The following is a 22046-nucleotide window of genomic DNA, read 5'->3' on the forward strand; positions in this document are numbered from 1 at the left end:
CAAAATCCCCAAACATTACCAGACTTGTAATATATTGCTTAGTGTTCTGCTGAATTATGTATAAGTAGCTAGTAATTTTTAATTTAAAATCATTATTCATAGCTCTTTGGGGCTGACATTTTCCAGGCTTTTTCTATTTTTGTGGTGAGTGGAGGAGAAGAGAAGTGCCTAGAGAGGAGGAGAGAGAATGTGAACAAAAGCCCCTCAGCTATTCTTATGTTATGGAAAAAAAAGCACTTTTCTGAAGGAGGAAAAGAAGTTCACTTTAATTTTTTAAAAACTACAGAAAAAGTTACATAATTTTGAAATTTAAAACAAGTAGGTTTCCTCAGTCATTAGAGGTTCAGATTTTGATTTAGGAAAAGAAAATGCAAGTTAAGCTACATATGAGCAAGTACAATTTTTGAGCATGCTGCCTAAGATTTTGGCAAATCATATTACTACTGTCCCCTTTTGTGAAATCAGAGCCCTCTCATTTTTCCTGTTTTGTCTGACTAGGGGACTCGAGCAAAGAGAAACTGCTGCCGAAATAACTTGCAGATGGGAGACTTTTAGTTGCTTCCGTAATATGCACATAGTAAACTCCTCTAAGTCCCAGTGAATTATGAACATTCACTGGTGGAAAACCAGAAACCTTCATATGCAGAAATATAAAGTTCCCTTGGGTTCTTTCAAGGAAAGTTAGATTTGAAAGCTTAATCACTGTTCAGGGGTATTAGAACCCAAATAATCCAGCCTGGATAGATAAAGCTGTGCTAAATCTCAAGTGGTAGCTATTTCAATAAAAACCATTATATTTCGGAGATCATACAAGCTTTTCTTTTTAATTCCACTTCAGTGTTCATCAAATGAAATTCTAAGGGCTCTTCTGGACTTTTGTGGTTTCTTTTTCTTCTTACCTATTAGGATTCCTGGTTCAAATTCACTTGAAACGAGAAGTCTAAATTTACGTTTTCTGGTATTGTTGGTTGTTTGCAGCCTTGATTAATAAAGATTCCCTCCTGTTTAGTCCTTCAGCTGCAGCCCAGGTGCTTTGATTTGACGTGGCCACAGCCCAGGTGAAGAAGGAGTCTGTAACAGCAGGGGGAAGGGGCTGAGGAGGCTCAAATGATTGAGGGCTGTGTAGGGCCCATGGGCTTTACAGAGCAGAGCGCTCGGTCAGGGAGAAGAACCTGGAGTGGCAAGGAGGGAGCAATGCCTGCCTGAAATGTGATGGCGTGGTGAGCTCTTTAGATAAACACACTGTCCCAGGTGGAAATGAAGGCAGGAGATATCGCAGTGGGGGTTGTGTGGACTCGAGAATCACCTGCATCAATGAGATGGTAATGCAACATCAGGTATGAAAGCCTATGAAGCAACAATTTAAAGCAATTAAAAAACAAGCAAACAAAAACTTTCCTCAAGCTCCAAAGGTTTGCAGAGAAAAGCTGGGATGAATTCTTGCTAATGTGCGTCAGATGTGTTGGTCTTGAGGGCCTTGAATAGAAGAAGTGTTGTTCACTGCTTTTACTTTATTGTCTTTAAGCAGTTAATATCACAGGAATGCTTAAAAGTTGCTGCTGGGAGCAGAGTCCTGTCATGTTCTATCAGTGCTGTACAGCTTTTAGCATCCTTTTCATTATGTATGTGTGAGCAGCATTTTAAATGAGGGAAGTTCATAGCAAAAAATGCTCTTACTCTTTAGTTTAAATTTCCTGATGCTTGTGTGATGTATATCCTTAGCGTTTTGCAGGTCTTTTGCTTTATGAACTAAGAATAGCTCGTGCTTCTTCAACACATAGTTAAGCAAAGCCTGTGTTGGTTTATGGTATAATAAACCAACAAAAAATAGGTACAACAGTTACCTAAAATACTTGGGATAGGTATATGCAAGTTCTAGTGTTAGAGAGGATGAAAAGGAATATGAGTACATATATTTAGCAGTTGTCGTTAAAATATGTAATCCTAGTCAGAGAAAACAATACCTCCATTTTAGATGTCAGTGAGTGTAAAATATACCAGAAATATGTTGGCTCCTATTAAGCTAAAAATTAGCTTTCTAAAGATGATAGTACTGTTTGATAGGCATTTTCACAAGTGAAGATCTGATAAAAAGAAAATTATTGCTTGTCTTTCTAACACAATGGTAGAACAAATACATAATGGAGTTCCCTATTAATTATATACCATAGTCAGTCTTACCATCTGTAAGACTTCATCAACCTACTAGGAATAAGTTTAAGGTATTTTTAATTAATGGTAATATTTGTGTTGCCCAGTGCCTTTTAGTATATTTATCCTTTTATCCTACACCAGTCATACCCTTTGTTTGGGTTTCTGCTATTTTATTGCTGTAAGAGATTCTTTGATCTTGTTTAATCTTAAATTACTTCTTGTCTATGCCATTATACTTAACATTAATCTTCCAAAGCCAATTGTTCTTTCAGGGTGATGGTAATTTTGGTGCTTTTTTTCCTTTCTTCAAGGGATGCTAGAAAAAACATGCTTTTATTCAAATGGAAGTGATGTCTTCACAGTTAACGGTGACGTTGAAATGTCTGACGTTCTCTTTCCAAACATGGATGAAAATAGTTCCAAGGTTGATCCCACAGGGGATCTTGGCATGCATGCCTTCTCCTGGACCACTGCACCTGTATCTCACATTGACCTAATAAACAAAAACCCAAATATATTTAGAGATAACTTCCAGGGAAATTCATTTTATCCTGCAACTCAAGGCTCACTGCTCAATCCTGATCCTCCAGATGATGGTGTTTTGGGAGAGGTCCCTGAAGACAGCACCCAGCTGTTTGCTACTGCAAAAGAGGAGACGTGGTCCACAGACGTATCCTTTAACAGCACAGAGAGGGCGGCCACTCTGCCTGTATCAAGTCCTACGCGTCCATCTGTGTCACAAAAAAAGGATCAGAAAAGAAGTAAGTTTATATTTCATTTGAAACTCTAATTATAACTTATAAAGTGCAGAGCATACTGTTAGCCTACCTCCTAAATCAATATGCTTTGAGAAAATAGGAGTCCCTTCTAGACAATTTATTTTATCAAACAAACTCCATATTGTAAGCAGTCAGTTTATTATCAAAACATCTGATCAACTCCATTGAAGAAGATGAAATAATTTCTTTCAAGGATGAAAACTTATGATGCATTCTTCTTTTGGTGATAATCATACATGCTTGCCGAGGCTGAAAATATGTTATTGCAGCCTGTATTCAACGTATATATGTTGGATTTACAACATTTTGTTGAAGTTATATATATGATAAGTACCTTCGTGAACTGGGGACATAATTATAGTTTGAGCTTTTTATATATTACCGAATGAATAACGGTATTCCCCCGAATGTAACAGCAGGTGCATTTCATTAATGCCATGGTCATTTTATGAATATATCATGTCAGTCAAAGGTTCCTTGATGATGTTTTGGTAACAATTGTAACACTAGGGTACTATATTACAGTGTTTTGCTTTAACTACATACCATTCCTTTGCTAATCATCCCATAAAGCAATAGCTTTTCTGAGTCGTAAAGAGGTTTGACCTAGACGAAAGAGGACAACCCATGATCTAAAGGTGGATTATAACACTATTAACCAGGTATTTAAAAATGAGAATGAGAGGGTAGTGGCTGACAGAAGTGATCCCTTCTGTAAGGCTGCTGAATATGTATTATTTCAGGAGAATGTGTATGTATCATTCCTTTGCTGGATTCTGTTCTTTGTTAAGCTGTAAGACCTGATATTATTTATCTGAACTATGGTATTATTCAGTTTAGAATGATCAGGCTAAAGTAGCATCAGAAACTGTTGCCTTTACAGTTTTCTTCTGAGAGGTTCTGGCTTCAGGGGTTTGTCGGTCTTCTCTTCCTTTCCTCTACCTTATCATCAAACAGACAAGTAAAAGCTGGGAAATGGAGAAACTTCTTAGTAGGCCATTTTCTTGTTCTTTCCAAGGTGAAAGGTGAAGTAAAAGAAGGGAAAAACCTTTGAGTAAGACTTTTTTTTTTTTTTTTAACTGGTAAATGGAAGAGATTCTCTTTGAGGAACATGTCAGTGAAAACTGTTTCTCACTCACAAATCCGCCTCGAAAAATGATAGCTTAATATGAATTGATGTCAATTTTTTTTCCTTCAGTCCATTAGACAGTGGTTATTCCACAGATCATCCGAAGGGTTCTGTTTTTCTGTAAGTCTGTGCAAGAAAAATGTTCGGCAAACAGAAATCTCTTGTTTACTTCCCCGTAAACTGAAAATACTTGTATAAATGTATATTTGTGTCCTGTGGTGATTCATTTATTTTCCCTTTTTTTTTGGTAACTTGATTAAGATTCCTGTCCTGAGGAATAGTGTAGAAGCAAAGTGGGCTATATTATAGATACTTCCAACCTATGTCATTTTTTTTGATGACTGTGGTAGCAAAGTTAGCAGCCCCAAAGTTAGCAGCCTGCTAGTAAAGACAAAACAAAATTAAAGACAAAACAAAACAAAAATAGGCAATATGCTGCCTATTTTTCTCAAGTAGAACTGCCTTAGAATATGGTATGGGTATCTAACTAACTGTTCCTCTTCTGGAAGATGGTGTCTTTTCGTTGTCATCTTAATAACTGGGTAGATATCATATAGTTATTAAGACTAAGATACTGTGTGTTCTGTGTGTGTGTTTGTGTGTTCAATTACCAAATCGTTATTGAGATTATTTGATCATCAAAATCGTTCAGATTATTTGGAATATATGGAATTCCAGTAAATACAGATTACATGGGGTAAAACTTTTTCCTTATTGTGATGGAAGGAACTATTGTGGATGGACATTTCACAGATGGATATAATGTGTCCATGTGTGTGTGGGAGTTATTCATGAATATTGTCACCTCTTAGGAAAATGATGCAGTGACACTGCTACAGTGTTTCAGGACAATCTCACATTTGAATTTCTAAACATTCAAATATTTGGGTTTTGATAGTGTACAGAAAAGCACTTGTAGTCCACAAAGGGATTTGTAAACATATGCACTGTTTTGATAAGTGCAATTCATTCTAAAACATCAGCATGGCTGTTGCTAGCATAAAACATGTTTTATTTGGGAATTGAGTGTGAAGTTGTGGTTCCTGGATCTCTGTGCTATTAGATCAAGCATCAATACAGATTGCATCTGATTCAAATGTGGGAATGTGAATGCATTTCTGTCGGTAAGATGCATAACTTGAACACTATTCAATTTTATGCTGGGTGTTAAAAATAATATTTCATATAGCTTAGGCTGCTAGTAAAAATTCTAAAGTTTCGAATGTATCTGAACTGAGAGTCATGTTGCTATAACGTCTTTGGTCAAGGTTAATATTCTTAGCACTGGATTTGCTTTACTGCTAAATCTGTTAAATCACAGCTTCTAGAGAAGACATTGAGAACACATTAATAAGAGGAATAATAAATATTGTGACCATGTGGTATTCTCTCGAGGCTTCACAATGAATAAGGCATTGCAGAGTTACTAACTGGAGAGGAATGAAATGTGGCATATATGGCATTAAATTTATTTTATTAAGTATCCCTGAAGTGGAAGGAGATTCTTTATTAGAAACTGTGGTGAAGAATAAGTTTGAGAGAAATGGAAAGGCATGGTAGAATAGAAGAGACAAAAAGGCAAACAGAGTGGTAGATGTTAGCGTGAAGAGTGCAGAAAGAAAAGAGAAAATATCAGTAGGCCAGTCTATAAACTCAGAAAGACAGTAGCAGAATTAGAAAAGTCAAACAGCAGGAACCTGAGAAGACTGGAACGGCTTAGGTATGAGGAGATACTAAACAGACAATAACTATTCCTCATAGAAAAGAGAGGGCCAAAGAGTGAGAGTTTGTAGTAGATGTCCACACAATCTTGAGTGGCCTGGAGAAGTTGAACAGGCAACAGTTGCTTAGTGTTGCTCAGGTGTTTTTAGGTTATTAGACCTAAAATAAACCAAAGGAGATACTTCAAAATGGGTTGGAAACAAACAAAAGGCAGCACACTTTCACAGAATATCAATCTATGTTGTAGTGCTCCTTGCCATGGCATGATGAGAAAACCAAAAAGTGACTGGAGCATTTCATGTCTTGGGAGCTTTAAACTTGCGATCTCTGACTCACGAAGTCTCTAGACTTTAAATTGAAGCTGCTTCTAGGTGGTTGTTTCTTACTTGCGCTAAATTGTTATAATCTTTTTGATATTATACGATGCTGACCCCAACAAAGCTAAGCTTCTGAGCTAAGCGTATCTGTGTTACCTCTCTGAGTGAGGGAATATGTTTTTCCTATTGAGATTTGTGTTACTTTAGATTTAGGTGTGTTTTCAAAGCATGGATCGTGGTTTTAAGTCGTTAAGATAGCTCATAGGAGAGTTTCCTGATTGCAAAAACATCAGAGAGGGAGCCTTAAGTGAACTGATAGATTCATTAGACTGCATGCATGGAATTTAAAGGCTTATGCCATTTTATTCTGTTAATCTGTCAATCAGTGCGTGATATAAAAGGCATGCTATACTAAATAGCAATATATCTTAAAGAGTAAAGGATGTTTTCTGATGATAACTAGCAGTAAAGTTTTATTGGTATTTTTTTTTTTTCTTTGAGACAAAAATAGTCTGCAGTTGTTCAACGAAGTGTGAGCCTGTTTAGGAGGTCTCAGATATATTGGATTGAGAAGGATGTTTTCTTTTCAAATGAAGCAGACTCCCTAGTTTGCCATACTACTGGTTTGGGGAGAGCAGTTTTCATCAGGGCCGTGGAAACTGCAGCTGTTCATGGTGACCGTGACATGGCCTCGCAGTTTTGGTACCTGCTGAGCAAGGATGGCCCCTGCCCGACTCCTGCTTTGGGCAGCCAGGCTGGAGGGGGCTGCGGCTGCCGGCTGAGGCCCCTGTCACCAGGGCTGTAACCCCGAATGGTTGTCTGGCAGAAAGGTGCCTTTGCAAGGGCAAGACACCAAATCAGAGGGCTTGCTAAGCGGGATTTCGGAGGCATCACGTGTATACTTGCTTCTCTGCTTATTTTACTCTTGGGCTAAGTAAAAAAAAAAAAAACTCTTATTATGAAAAGGACTCTTAGGACTTCATGCACATCTTTCAGCTGAGCAGTTTCATTAATTTATATCCCCTGCTCAGCCTCGAGGCTATCCTAACCTCCTTATTTCCATTTAACTATTATCTAATTTATGCATTAAATAAATGTCTTATTCCCTCCCCAGTACTCCTTTCTTTGTATTTGGTGTTCTGCTGTTCCTAGAGTATGCAGAGAACTAGGTTGATCCAGGTTTCGGCTTGGTAGGTAAGAGCAGTGTGAGGACCACACTGGGGACAGTTGGAAGGTGAAGGTTACATGTGGCACAGCATCAAGAAGTTCCCTGTCTCCCTCTCCCTGCCTTGCACTGCTTATACTGAAGTTAGGTTTTTTCTTTTCCTATGGAAGCTACACTACCTAGTAACTGCATCCTGAGTCAGGGCATGGGTTTATGTCTACCTAATTCCTTGTGTCTCAAGCAGTGATCTAACAAATCACTTTGTTTTCCTGCTATACTTATGAATACAAGTTGGTACAGTCCCAGTTGTTAAGATAGACCCATGACAGATATTTAGAATTTTCAATGTTTCAACAATGTTTTGATGTTATTTTTCTTGATGCAAAAATGGTTTTTGGTTTTCAAATCTTGAGATGCTTTACAGAGTGAAAAAGCTCCCGTGCAGCCTTAATGAGTGTTCCTGTTTCACAGGTACACAGGCAGAAGCGCAGAGAGCTAGCCTGGTTACTCCCGAATCACCCAGTGGGTCAGTAACGTTCAAGGGCAGGGAGAGCATTTTGCATTTTTGAAAAAAAGTTTAGCCTAACTTGTTTAGCTGTGAGAGCTGTGAGATAATTTTGTCCTAATTTTATGGGAAAACTTGTTGCTCTTTATGTAAGTAACATTGGTAAACAAATATCTATAAAAAGCAAAGTTGAGGGAAGCTATCTGCATTCATGAGAAGAACTGCATGAAAAAAAGAAACAGACTTCTCATTCTGGGAAGAGAAATTGAAGTATGAGGATTTAACCATTTCAGTTTGCACAGGCAACTTTCAGGCCTCATGTTCATAAGATTTAAATGCAACCTGAACTGGTATGCAGTTATAGGAAACATCATAATTATGTTAAACTCTTGGACAGCTGTATGTTAAAATACTCCCTTTCACATGCTTGCAGTGCACTGTGTGTACCAAGTGTACTGCTGTACTCTGCTCTTAGTTTCCTAAGAGATTTTGAAGGGAAGCTTAGGTAGGGTTTGCTATATTAACGTTGTCCAAAAAGCGAGGTCGGCATAAATTATCACTGCAAGATCTCCATGGAAAAGATGGTCATAATTTCTTACAGAACAGATCAGAAAAGTAATTAAATGATTCTAGAAAGGTGATTAGCCAGGGCCAGCCCAGACACAGTCTATTCATAGGCTCTCCTATTCATAGCCTGCTGAGTACCTAAGCTATTGTACATCTTTTACAAAGCACTGTTTTTGTCATTTTGAACATAACAATATTAACACGTAATTAAGTGGTGTCAATCAAGCCAGCATTCATTTTCACTTATTGAAAACACATTTGTGAAGTCATGCACATCTTTGAAAACAATAGGAAAATGCAGTCCCACCTAATGTGCTTTGGAAAAAAAACTCTAGTGATAGATCTAATCCTAAAATTAATTTTGTTTTGTGCTTTGGTAGGTTCTTAGAGATAGGTCTCCAATTCCTCCAAACAATCCTGTAGGAAATGGCTAATGAAAAATACCCTCTGGATCTGGAATTTAGGCCAACTCCCATCTAATGGGTATGGGGAGGTGTTCAGCCTGAACTCCCTGCTATAACTGCCTACCCAAGAGGCTATAGATGCAGCTATGTGCCTAAGCCAAGAAGGTGAGTAGCCAGAAGTACCTTGGTGAAGGACACGACACTCCAAAAATGAATGAATTTGACTGAGGAACAGCCTGGTCTTCTAAAGTCTTTGGGCAGGAGGTTAGCGGAGCTGGGGCTACTGACAGTATTGAGCTTTGAAGAAAATGTATCTTGTTGAGACTGAAGTGATGTTCTTCAGCTTTCTCCATTGAGTAGCCTGTTGCAAATGACCTTTAAAAAATTATAGGATAAAACTTCAGCGCTCAACTAAAATAGCTAACGGCTAATCCCACTGGTCACTGGGACAAGGTCTGGGGAAAGAAGGGCTATCTCCTGGTGGAGGATCAGGTTAAGTTCCACTTAAGCAAAGTGGGTGTGCACAAGTCTCTGAGCCCTGATGGGGTACATCCATGAGTGCTAAGGGAGCTTTTATTTGAGATAGAACAAGACCCTATAATTTTAGCAATTCTGTAATGGAGAGTGAATATGAATGGGAGTAAGTGATCATGAATGGGAATAAGCAAGAAACCAAACATTCTGATCTCTGACTTTTTTTTTTTGACAAATAACTAGTGTGGTAGTGGTTGGCATGAGCTTAGAGAAATATAGGTATGGAATAATCTACTGCTCAAGTAGCCTCAATCTCTAAAAGTTAGAAATTGATTTAAATCATGAAACAACATTTTTTTTAATGCTACTTTTTAGAAAATGACTATATAATAAAGGAATACTTTAATGGTGTAAGATGACTTTTTACTTGCAAGACAATAGAAAATGTCACCTGGTATACATCACTGAAAAGACTTCTGGGCTATTTGGCAAACAAGTAAACCAGCACAATAATATAATCCCCAAGCACATTGTTTTACCAGAAAAAAAGCAATGCCTGTAATTGCCTTTGGGGTGTTGTGCAATTGCAATATGGTGTAAGAAATAACAACTGAGAGAAGAGGAGGTATGTGTGATATGAGTCACACCCATAAGGATGTGACCTCTGTTATGAAAATGCTTTGTGACACTTGCGCAAATGCTAAATTTATTCTTACCCAGAAAACACTTAAGGAAAATGCTTAAAAGATGTTCTCAGCAGAGATGCTGTCTCACCTCAAGATTGAAATTCCAACTGTGAGGAAGTCGATGCTTTTTGAAAAGTAGTTGCCGCCGACCTCCCTTATTGATTTGAATGGGGTCTGCTGGTCTTCAGTAGTCCTGAAAGCCTTGGCCACTTATGCCCCTGCTACCTTTTTACTCACACTTTTTAACTACTTTCCTGGATTAATGCACCTCTAATTAGATGTAGCTTTAATTTAAGCCCTTATGCATTGTGAATATTCAGTGTCTATGCAAGTTGAATGTCTCATTTTTGGATATTCATAGATAAGATTAAATCTTTCAGGACGGCAATTTGAAATATTCAGTTTAGTGCTTCAGAGAATATTGGAGAATAAAATTATAAATGCTATATTGGTAATATTTGCATTAACATATTTAATTCTGAACTGTTGTAACTGTAAATCTTATCCTGACATATAAGGAAATTTAATTTTGGAAAGATGACTAGGAACCCTGGGTCCAATATTTATTTATTATACTATTTGAATAAAAATATAACTGCAACATATGTGTTTTAAATGTTTCAGCCTTCTGTGAAGGGCTGAATGAAACTGAGTAGTAATTAACAATAGAAGTATAATAGCTATTTAGGCCTAAGATGATAATGCAATAAATAACTTACTACTATCAATTTTTAAATAGGTGCAAGTGACTTACATCTGAATAGCTTACACACTGGTAAACAATGTTACAAATCTCATACAAGCTACTTTAAAAAAATCTTATTTAAACCATAAACTTTTAAATGCATAAAGGTTTGAAATCCAAGTAAAGTAAAATAACCAAGGAAAAAAAAAAGAGGGGGAGGGGACATTTTGAGAGAGAACTTGTGTATGCACTGTTCATAAATATGGATTTTTATGACTAGGGGAGGGGAGAGAGTGCAAGGACATGATAACTGTGTGTGAAAATAAGAGATGCACTGACAGTGAAAGGCCATGGTTGAAATTACAGAATGCAGTTGACATTGTAATACAGAAAGTAAAGGGACAGTAAAGACGGAAAATGAAAGGAAGCACGATTACATAGGAGGTCAAGTTATATAAAGGTCAAGTTATATTTCCAGTGTGTCTAGGACAAGGGAAGGGAACAACAAGGGTCTCCCGCAGATGGCAGGAATCATTCAGACCCGAAATGCTTGACGTTGTTACAGAAGTGCAATGCATTTTTTGTCTCACCCTTCACAATGGCAAATGCAGGACAGATGTCTGCAGGACGAGCATTTTTGGTAGTCTGGAAGTGGGAAATGCTAGGGGAAACCAAGCTCTCACCTAGAGGGGAAAAGATCCAATCTTAACTGCATGATTAAGTGAACTGTTTCCAACCTGAAAGTATGAAGAAAAATTTACCTTGTGTGGACTGATGTAGTTTGAACAGTTATGGCCACTTATCTGTGAAGTTTCTTTACCACTTTCAAGCTGCTGTACCGAATACATGTATAGAAGCCTTTGTCCTGGCAGAAGCAGCTATAGAATAGCCAATATGGTACTTTTTGGACAAAGCAAGAGCTTTATATTGAAGGAAGCAGTGCATAATAATGTAGAGGTATTGATCACACCTGAAAAGAATCTGAAACTTTAAATTCTTTTGATTTTTAAGCACTTTTCTTTCAGAACTTAGTCTTGATTTTGTGTTCGTGTTATGTATTTTTCTAGTTTATGCTCCTGTGTGCTATGTTGAGTACACAAAAAGTGCAACAAGGCATGGGCAAAACTAAATCTCCTTTGTAGAAGTGTTTCAGTTTTTTAATTACTTTTTCATGTGCTTGAATTTGGAAAGGAAGACTATTTTTATTGGACTGGCTGCGAAAGCTGGGAAAAAAACAGACAAGTTTTAGTGAGTATAATCCTCTCATTATATCATATAAGAGAAAAGAAACCCAAGGGAAATAAAGTGAGAGCAACTATGTCTAAGTTTTATTGTAGTTATGAATTCGTGTGAGACAAAACAGTAGTCAGTACTTGTTAGGCACTGAAAGTTGCTGGCAGGAGGATGTTGTGATATGATTTAGCCATTGGTATAACTGTCAGGAGGAGATACTCATAAACCAATTGAATTTATCTGCAGAATTTTCATTTGACAGAGATGCTCTTCGTACTTTATTCTGTGTCAGTCGTTCTAATTAAAAGTATCTTTTTTCCTTCAGACTTTACTGTTCTTGTAGTTTGAAGTTCGACTGCAACAGTATCACTATGTTGATTTTGTTAATTATTTATCATATAATTAGCTTATTAATTTTTTTAAGGTCTCTTCTCTTCAATTGAACTGTACTTTTCCAAGGGATTAAAAGGAATAGCTTCCTCCCTAAACCCCACCAGTGCTGTTCTTAATCGTAAAATTCAAAAGGTTTGTGTATAATTAATTTTCTTCTGCAGTTTAATATGCTATGTGCCCTTCTGTAAGGATTAATTAATGTTTGCTGTTATGATATAATGTGTCATGGGAGAGGAAAAAAAATACACAGCTTTTCTGGCAGTGTGGAAAAAGTGCAAGAAAGTGTCTGAAAACATATTTAGTGTATAACAGTAACCTGACATGGAAGCTCAGCAGCCAGTAGGCTTTCTTATGAGGGAATGGAGGCTGCAGTGAATTGTGGAAATTGTGTTTTCAATTCAAAGTTTATATTAAAAAAAATGCAGTTACTTTTCTTTTGTTGTAAAATTGTTGATTTTAACTACTGATATTTAAACCACTGGGAAAACAGTTTATAGATCTCCCCGCTGGCTGATTCAAAAGGATCGATTCTAACTGCTGGCATATATTGAAATGTTTCATAGTAAAATCAAATAGTGGGAAGCTTGTCCTGAATCGTGGAGAAACATCTGAAATGCAGTTTTGGTCCAAAGAAGCCTTTATATGAGAAATTCATAGCTGGAGGAAGGCCAGAAAGTCTGCCTGTCTTCTATTTTAATTTAAATGAAAAATGTACGAAGATATCAAAGTAAATTAAAACAGATATTAAAATATGTGAAGATATTAATGAGATCTGGAAAGACGCTTTTCTGAGAAGACCAGATTCTAGGTGGAGCCCCAGACTCCTTTGATCTTCTGCAGAAGTCCATGAGAATCCGGATATGCAATAGAAACAGGGCATAAGGAGGGAAAAAAGATGTTATAGAGCTTCATATATCTGAAACATGACATTTTGAAATCACACAGTATCACAATATCCTTTTAAGGTTATGACCAAATGCCAGCTGTGATTGAAGTAACATCTTTTTCTGAAGGTGGTTCCCATATCAAGAAGTCTGTAAATTACTGCTGTAGGCAAGTTAGATCGGCTTGCAAGTTACAATGCAGGAGTTTGATTTGATTTTTCTCTTTTTATTTGGATTCTAAGAAATTTTAAAGATACTTGCATGTTAGAAGTGAGGTTTGATTCTGTGTTGTTGGAGTTTGTCACTAGGAGAGGGCCAGGTGAATGCTGTCATTCTTTCTGGTTTTCACCGAAGGTTAAAATGTTTTATTTCATGTCTCATTGACAAGAACTGATTCTGCTGGTGCAAAGTGTATTTTGCTTTTTTTTGTTTTCAAAGTGTCGTGCAGAGTTCAGCAGTGGTGACACATCATGAAAGTTCTGCTTAGCTCCTATGAGCAGCCTCTCTTCTAACCCGCTAGCTCCTGCCACTACGCGGTCCCTTCTGCTTCCTACCACAAGTATTTTGCTGCTAAATCGCTATGAAGCTCATAAGCTCAGTGACCTGAACCAAGTGAAATAGTTATTTCTTACCCTCTTTTGCCCCACCCCACCCCCCTCAAAAAACAAAACAAAACAAAAAAACCCAACTTTCAACCTTTGGGCCAACTTCTGGTACAGGCCGATGTTATGGTCAGAAGCAAGGACCACCGGTGGGTGCGTAGTCATGACCTTACTCCAGTCAAAGCTGAGAGTTTTAAAACTATTGATCTGCTTCAATCTACAGTTCTGGTTTTGCTTCTTGGGGGCTGCCATAAGCTTTGCCTCTCTTGAAAGCATGTAGGTGGTTGTTTTCCTTTGGCTCAGTTCTGTCTAGTCTGCTTCACTTATGTAGCTTTGCAAATAAGTCCTTGACTGGTGCAATCTGGGAACAATCCAAAGAGGGGAGAGGGAAAGTGGAAAAAGTGTGGTTTAAATTAGTATCAGCAAAGCTGAATATGAAAACATAAACTTGCACTGTAATTACTGGAATAGGAAGAAACCCATTTCTACCAGTTCAGCCCATTTGTTATTAGCCAGTGATAAACAGAAAACTCTTCATTTACCTGAATGTCAGAAATGACCTGTATAGTTAGGAATCACACTCTTCTGATTATCACATTTTCTCATGTTATTCCCATTCACTACTGCTTTTTTCTCCTATGTAATCATTAATTTTTTTCTCCCCTCTGGACTATTTTTTTATTTTATTTTATTTTTAACAACATGTTTGGTATTAGTATGTTATCCCATCAGTCAGATACATTCATGTATTTTATTAGCATTCTGGCACTGGGGCGAAGAATAGTTTATAAAATGCAATTAGCCTGTACAAATGAAGCAGCAGTTAGTAATTTGGTAGAATGGTTACGTGCTTTTCTTATTTGAATGACTATTGGTCAGTGGAAGATTTGTTCCCCTTTATTTGGGGGGACAAAAAACCCTTAAAATATTGTCTCTTTATTGTATTTTTACATTATCTGCTTTATTTTTTTATTTAAATACCATATTCTTGTTAAATAAGTGGTCCATTTCATCTGTATTTTAGATGGCCTTCCTCCTACTTAACACTGACTACTTTGAGTATCCTTTGCAATAAAATATTCCTTGCTCCTTAGAATGCTGTGTCTGTATTGCTGCTCGTCTGCATACGGAGCAATTCTGGCACTGAACACACTTGTCTGTCCAAAGAATGTGTTCCCTCTGTCACAAGCTATTGGGCTTGATTCAAGAATTATGGAGGGGCTTAATAGCTTGTTTTATGCAAGTGGTGGGAATAGAAAATCTTCATGTTCTGTTCTGGTCTCAATTTAAGTGAAACAACCTGACTATGAAACAAGTGTTATGCAAAGTATGACTCTCTTCTAGCTTATGCAGTTGTGCGGAACCTGAGAGAAAAACAGAAAATTCAGTAAGGTTCCCTCAGGCCTGGACTGTGGAGATAAAATAATGCCTGTGCACCGCTGGATTGGAGGTCTGGGGCTCGCTCAGAGAGGGCTGATGCATCTGTGCTGTGCAGCTCTGTGCCGTGTAAGTGCATGGCTTTTCCTGAGCTAATTAGCCTTGTGCAGAACTAAAACTGTGATAACACGGGTAGTTTTTCTTGATTTGCCACAGAAGTTTTTTGAGAGTGCAGCCCTGCAGTTACTGCTGCAGTTCCCAGAATCTTAGAACATTTGAGATTGGAAGGGACTTCTGGAGACTGTCTAGTCCAATCCAAGTGCTCAAACAGAACTATCTGGACCACACTACCCAGAGCTCTATCCAGTCAGCTTTTGCCTGTCACTCCACAACCTCTCTGGGCAACCTGTTCCAGTGCTCAGTCACCTTCCTATGGGCTGACCAGGACTGAGGAAAGGGCAGGTTCACCTCTTGCTTTTCTAATGCACTCCAGGATACCTCTATATTCTCTGCTGCACTGCACGTTACTGGCTTTTTGTCCAGCAGGGCCCTCAGGTCTTTTTCTGCAAAGCTTTACCACTGGTGTGTGGTACTAGACACTCCTAGAAACTAGGCATAGACCCTTTTAAAAACTGCACTCTGCACTTTTTTGAAAAATTTCTTAATTCAGAAAGTTACCACTTCTGTTAAGTTCCCAGCATCTACCTTTAATAGTGAATCAACATGAGAGGTGTGACCCTGGGAATCTAAGCCTGAATTATATAGAAAATATAATTCCTGGATGAATAGCTCCATCACTCACTGCAGTGTAGGAGTGAGAAAAGGTTGTAGCAGAAGGTGGGTATATACTGGTGCTGAGGTTTGTTGTTTGCACTATTGAGGTTGGGGGTCTTGTGTAATTGTGGATGTGTGAGGCAGAGACTTGTTGTTCTATTAGGGAAGCAAAATCCAAATCCTCATTTTTGTTGATATTTCTGGAGACAGAGACGCAGGGTAAGTTTATTGAGTATACTTATCAGAAACTGGAAAAATAGGGATTGGATTTTACCAAATCTAGATAAAATAAGAAACCTTTTTATGTCAGTCCCTTCAAGGACACTTCAACTTTACAAAATTGTAATGAAGTGTTTTTCTGCGCTATGTTTTGGTTTACTAACTCTTAGAATGTAGAAACTAGGATTAGATCTATGTATATGGACTATGTAGATACCAGATTTAGAACTTTTTGCCACTAGTGCATTTAGACAATGAAGATTGTGTGAGATGGTAAAGTGAAGAAGAGCTTTGCCGAGACCTTAGAGCTACAGCCCATGTAGCCACATCCTCAGTTTTTATAGAGACAGGAGGTCAAGTGTTGGTGTCCCACACAATGCTTGGAAGCAGGCAGTTCTAAAATGACTGACGCTGGACTAGGATCAACACTGTTTGATAACAGCTGTGCCCTGTTTGTACAAAATAGACATGTTTTGAATGTAATTCGTACCAGAGTATGTCTAGGTGGCCTAGGAAGGTCAATATCAAAACAGGGAGATCTCATAAGTATTAGATTTTAATGGTTTGTTCTTGCCATTCTGAATTTTGTGTAGTTTATGAAACACACTCTTAGAACTTCATGTGACATGTTAACCTGTTGATCATTTATAGTTGAGGGAGCCTGCTGTACTGCAGAGAAGGATCTCTGGTAGCTAGAGAGTGGATCAGTAACATGTTAGGACAGAGTAGGTGTTCAACCTGTATATTAAAACAAAACCTGTAGTCATGGGGTAGAGGATAAAGACTGTAGAGGGGAGTCTACATAATGCTGGGAAAAATGGAAGTTGCTGAGTTTTGGCAGGAAGAGCATCTACAAAGCAGAATAGTGGTAGAAACTTGGTGGAAACATCCTAAAACATTGCAATTCCAATTAGCCTTAGTTTTCTATACTGCATCTCTACTTGACTTCAGCCAAAGTTGGCTGTATTCAGCTGTTGTGGTGTGCTCATCCAGTTTGTGTCACCAGGCATTTTGGCGACTAATTTAGTTCTGTAGACTGAGAAGGTCAGAGAATTGTGAAAATCTTTAAGAGGTTAGTTGCATATCCAAGCTTATCCAGATGCCTTCTGTTCTTAGATGCTCATTTTTAGACGGTGTTGTAATAACATTGTGGTGTGTCATGTTATCTGTAAGGAACAGGAACTGCTTATATATTATATATAAGAAATTCTATGTAGGCTGAGTATCACCATTTAGTAGTTGGTTCGTTTGTTCTAAATTTAATTGTTTTAATTTCACAGGTGCCTGCATAAATATCACCAACAGCCAGTGCCAAATGCTGCCATATAACTACACCACTCTAACCTCAGTTCTTTCCATTGTCAAAAGCATCGAAATGGAAAAGTTCCTGAAGTTCTTCAGTTATCTCAACCGTCTCAGCTGCTATCAACACATCATGATGTTTGGCTGTAGTCTTGCTCTTCCTGAATGCATCAGTGACGGTGATGACAGGTATTTGAGAACAAAAATCAGTCAGTGACTAGAGCCAACGTGGTAAAATACTGTCTGTCAGATCAGAAGAGGGCAAATCTGAACTAAGCCTATGATCTCGTTACAAAACCCCTGTCTGTCAAAGCTATTCACAATGTTTTTGCCAAAATAAACTAACTGCAATAAAATTATCTTAGAAAAAGTATTGCTAGTACACAGATTAAAACTCTGGTATTAGGGCAGATTTATTTTCATAACAAAGGCTGTCCAGAATTCTTGTATTTCGTCTGTCCAATTTGGATATGCCAAAACAGAATGCTATGTAACATATAAATGCATTGGATATTTATACCATTGGCATAAAGTGTGGTGGATGTTATTTAATTTTAACACAGAGGAAGTAGATTCATATTCTTAAATTATTGAAATAATTTAATGTTCCCTTAAATCTTTTTCTTATGAAAAAGTTAATCCTTTATATATATACTTGTTGACGTGTGTGTGTGTGTGCATATGTATATGTGGTAAGTTGTATTCGGAGAGACTGACATAAATTGGGAAGCCTGAATATAGTTGTCTTGATTCTGCATTTACATAATTGCACATCAGTATGTTATGCGATAACTTTTTTCTTTAAACTTCATTTGAAAAAGAACGCATTTAAGAATGCTAGAAGGAAATATGGGGGGATTTTTTTTTGATATGTACACAATCTGTATGATATTTCTGGAGGGGGAAGAATCCTTTCTCCTTATTTCATTAGCTGCAAAATTCAATGGAAGAGAATATGGCAGTTGAACAAATGATGCACTTGACCAGAACACAGGAGCTGAAAGCTGTGCAGTTAAGAATGCCTAGGTGGCCTGGGAAAGTACAATTTTACGAGATGAGGTAAACTGAGCTAACACATAGTTGCCACTCAAAGCTGTAGTCCCATGGCAGGTAATCTATGCCTACCATTTCTGCTGTAGCAGAATGATTTCTAGATGAATCAATTAAGCTTACTGAACAGAGAAAATTAATGTAGTAGAAAAGCACACAAATGCTTATCTAATTGGGTTTAGGGCTGAAGATCATGAGAAACAGTGGAATGAGACTACTTGTTAGACTGAGTGACCTGTTCCAAAATTGTTTTCAACTAACCCTGTTTAACTCATTGCATAATTAATGTATTTTTTTCAATTGTTCCAGTTAGTCTGATACCATGCAGTCCTAAACAACCTATTATTTCAAGAAATCATACAGCAAAATCAGAAAAGTTGTTTTAAGTAATAAACTCATATATTTGAAGGTTCAACAGGGGACCAGGCCATTTCTGTCAGTTCATTTATTCTGCTCTGTTTGGAATTAGACTTTTCATAATCTTCTTGAATGAAAGGGACATGTCAAAGGTGCGAAATTCATAACTCAGAGTCGTAAAAGAGTAACTTTTAAAAACTTTCTATTTCCATTTCTTTCCTGAAGACATCTTTCTCACAGGGTTGAGGTAATGGAGCAAAATCTGATCTGGTTACATTATAACAGACATCTTGGTAATTTAAAAAATAAAAATTTAAATTAGTATTTAGAACATAAACGTATTTGCTCTGTTTTTGGGTATCAAGCAGAATACTGTGGGATTCAAGGGACAGGGATTTTCAGTGTTTTTGTTTTTGCTTTTCCCACAATTGCTTTCTCTTAGTAGTTTTTAGTTGCAAAGCGGGGACTGTATTTCCATGTCCTGGTTTACTCCACTGTGGAGGTCACTGTGCCTCCTTCAGAAGTTATTTTAAAATCTTCTTTGTGGAAATTGTTCCGGCCCCTGCAGAATTGATCAAGAAGAAAGTCCCGTGTGAGACTGTAAATGATGCAGGGTTACGTGAGAATTGGATTTCACTTTACATAATGAGATGTCTCATCTGGGTGGGTATCGTGGGTGACGGTGCAAATTTAGACTGAGTGACAAGCGCGAGGAAAAGCAAATGTGGTGTTTGAAGCACTGGTTTGTTAAATCTAGTTTTTACGTAGGCACTGCTGTGATTTTTTTCTAATTATTGTCTCTTGTGTAGAACCAGGTTATTGCACTCAAACAATAGGGCCAGCATATTGCTGGACCAACAGTAGTTCTTTTTAAGAAGCCTCATATCTTCATTTTGGGATATTCACTTCAGTGATAATGGTGACATGTCAAAGGTGAGCTGAATTTGGGTATTCTTATCTGTGTCTGTGGAATGTCTCTGAAGAAAGCTTTTCACTGATATGGAAAGCTTTGAAATAATAGCAGGTCACTTTGTACGTGCTGAGCATAAACATGGAGAATGAAGAGGTAGGGCTGTTTTCGGTCTCTTGAACAGAGGCATTTGGGAAGTGTTAGGAACATACCTAGGGAATGTGGAGAAGCAGAACGGTCCCTGTGCAGCGTGCTCGGAGGAAATGAATGTTCTTATGTCATAGCCCTTGAATTGTAAATGTGCTTGTTTTTAACCTACAGTATCACAAAATGTACAGCAGTGCATTACTAACGTTATTAGCACGAGTGCCTCCAGTGAATTGCAGCTCTTCTGACTGCTGATAACTTTTAATCTGAAATTAAAGAGAAGCTACTGTTGATACTTTTGTTTTATAGTTTTGTTTCAAATTTATTTGAAGTATAATTTGACAATTGCTGCATAGGCAATAGAGAGAAATGAGACGTGGGACGCTCAGATGTTTATTCTTAGGTACGGCAGCGAGAGTCGGTGCTGGCAGCTTCAGCCAAGGGAGCAGTAATTACAACAGCGTGTTTGGAGGAGCCATGAGAACGGAAGATAAAAACATTAGTCTACGGCAGCCAATGTGCTGTCATTACACAGCCTTACTCTGAGATCTAAATTTCTGTTTCACATTTGTCTTTCATGCATTTATAAATATCGTATTCATTAACACTTGAAGGAGATTATGTTTCTGGGCCGGGAGCTGCTTTGGTCTGTGTAGTGCACAGTGTAATTAGGAACTGGAGTTTCTGAATACTGCCACAGTGTTGTTAAAAATTATCCTGTATTTTACTGTAGTAGGAAGCATGTGTGGCAGTAAAACTGAATCTGAAAGATGTATTTCCGAAACTAAATCCATGACCAACCTGTCCTGCTGCTTTAAAAACATATATAAGCAGTTCCTTTAAAAAGGCTGCATATATAAAAGAATTATGAAATTTCCTCTTCTCTGGGCGAATGGATGAAATCTTTCCCATATTACTTCAAAGTTAGACTTTAAAAACCTAGTCTTAATTTAGCATAGCCCAGCAGCACTGCTAAGAGAGAACATGAGTCAAAACTGAAAAGTGACACCACTGTAGGAAGAGTGTTTCAGGCTAGATGATGTGCTTAACTGACTTTGGAAACATTCAAGGTTGAGAGAGCAGCTTTGCCCTTTTGGGTGGTATTAGTCTGAGACTAGTTGCTATTAAATGCACACACATGTTACTGTACCTCATTTATTGTAAGGAAGATCTACCCTCAGAGCTGTTAGTTGGGATTAGTAGTGTTTCAAGCTAATGAATTTTACTTTACTATTGGGAGACACCGAGCGTAGGTCAAAGCTCAGTTACTAGGAGCTAGTGATTGTTGCTTTCTTTATGGCAACTCACTTGTCTTGAGTTCCCCCTGTTCTATAGGCTTCAGATGTTGTGCTGCAAAAGACCAGGGTGGGATTGGGGTGACAAAAACAAATACAAAAGAGTCGCAGTGTTTTCGGATTTTTGAAAGAAGAACATGGTATTCATAAAGCCAAACTGCAACTAAAATCTAAAGCTACAAAAATAATAGAGCCGCAGTTCATGGCAAGCCAGCTTATAACTACAAAGTGCAAACAAGGATATTTCTTAGCAGGGCTTGCATTTTGTGAATACCCATGTTTTGTCAAAAGGTTTGGTAAAACAGGAAAGCTGTATGAAATTCTGAAGGCCTGTGTGTTTGGCTTATTTCTGATTTTCTGTACTGGGAATAAATTTGATGATTATGGATTCCTGTAACACCGCTTCATTGTTCTGCTGTTTTCTAAAGCAGAAATTCACAGCTTGGGTATTTCTGCTTCTGTGTAGAAGAGAGAAAACCTCTTCAAATGATGAGACTCCAATGCAATAAACCTTTGGAGACCAGGCTTAATTTAAACTCTTCCCAGAACTCTGCCGATTGAGGCAATACCTGTTATATAAAGCAGCAGTATAATTTGCTCTCGGGATAATGCAGCCATTCATTCCTTTATGTGTTTATTCCCTTTGCTTTTTGTTATGTCAGAGGTCTTTGAAAGAAAGCAGCTTTATTTTCAATGCTCAAGGAGTCCACCAGAGAAATACATTTTTTTTTTTTTTTGCGTTACATACTGCGTAAGCCTTCAGTAATGGGCAGCTTTCTGCCCCTGAAGGTTCTGCCCCCTCTGTCCCAGCCAGTTGGACAAAACGGGTAAAACATGGGAGAAGAAAGTTGCACTGTCATGGTAATAGCTATGGAAACCAGGATGGAGAAGAAAATTTGCAGCAGAGCTTAGAATT

The 22046-nt window shown here is 37.8% G+C and overlaps 1 protein-coding gene across 1 annotated transcript in view; it reads left to right on the forward strand.

Moving 5' to 3' along the window:
* CORIN (corin, serine peptidase) overlaps window positions 1-22046 on the forward strand; it is a 114200-nt gene that overhangs the window by 16273 nt on the left and 75881 nt on the right. Inside the window, exons 3-4 of the mRNA XM_088524720.1 lie at window positions 2466-2915; window positions 17350-17560. Coding sequence (XP_088380846.1) covers window positions 2466-2915; window positions 17350-17560 — 661 coding nt within the window. The remainder of the gene's footprint in view (window positions 1-2465; window positions 2916-17349; window positions 17561-22046) is intronic.

Source organism: Tinamus guttatus, unplaced genomic scaffold (assembly GCF_059628265.1).
Source record: "Tinamus guttatus ecotype Peru unplaced genomic scaffold, ASM5962826v1 Tinamus_guttatus_pri_ptg000213l, whole genome shotgun sequence".
Lineage (NCBI taxonomy): Eukaryota > Metazoa > Chordata > Aves > Tinamiformes > Tinamidae > Tinamus > Tinamus guttatus.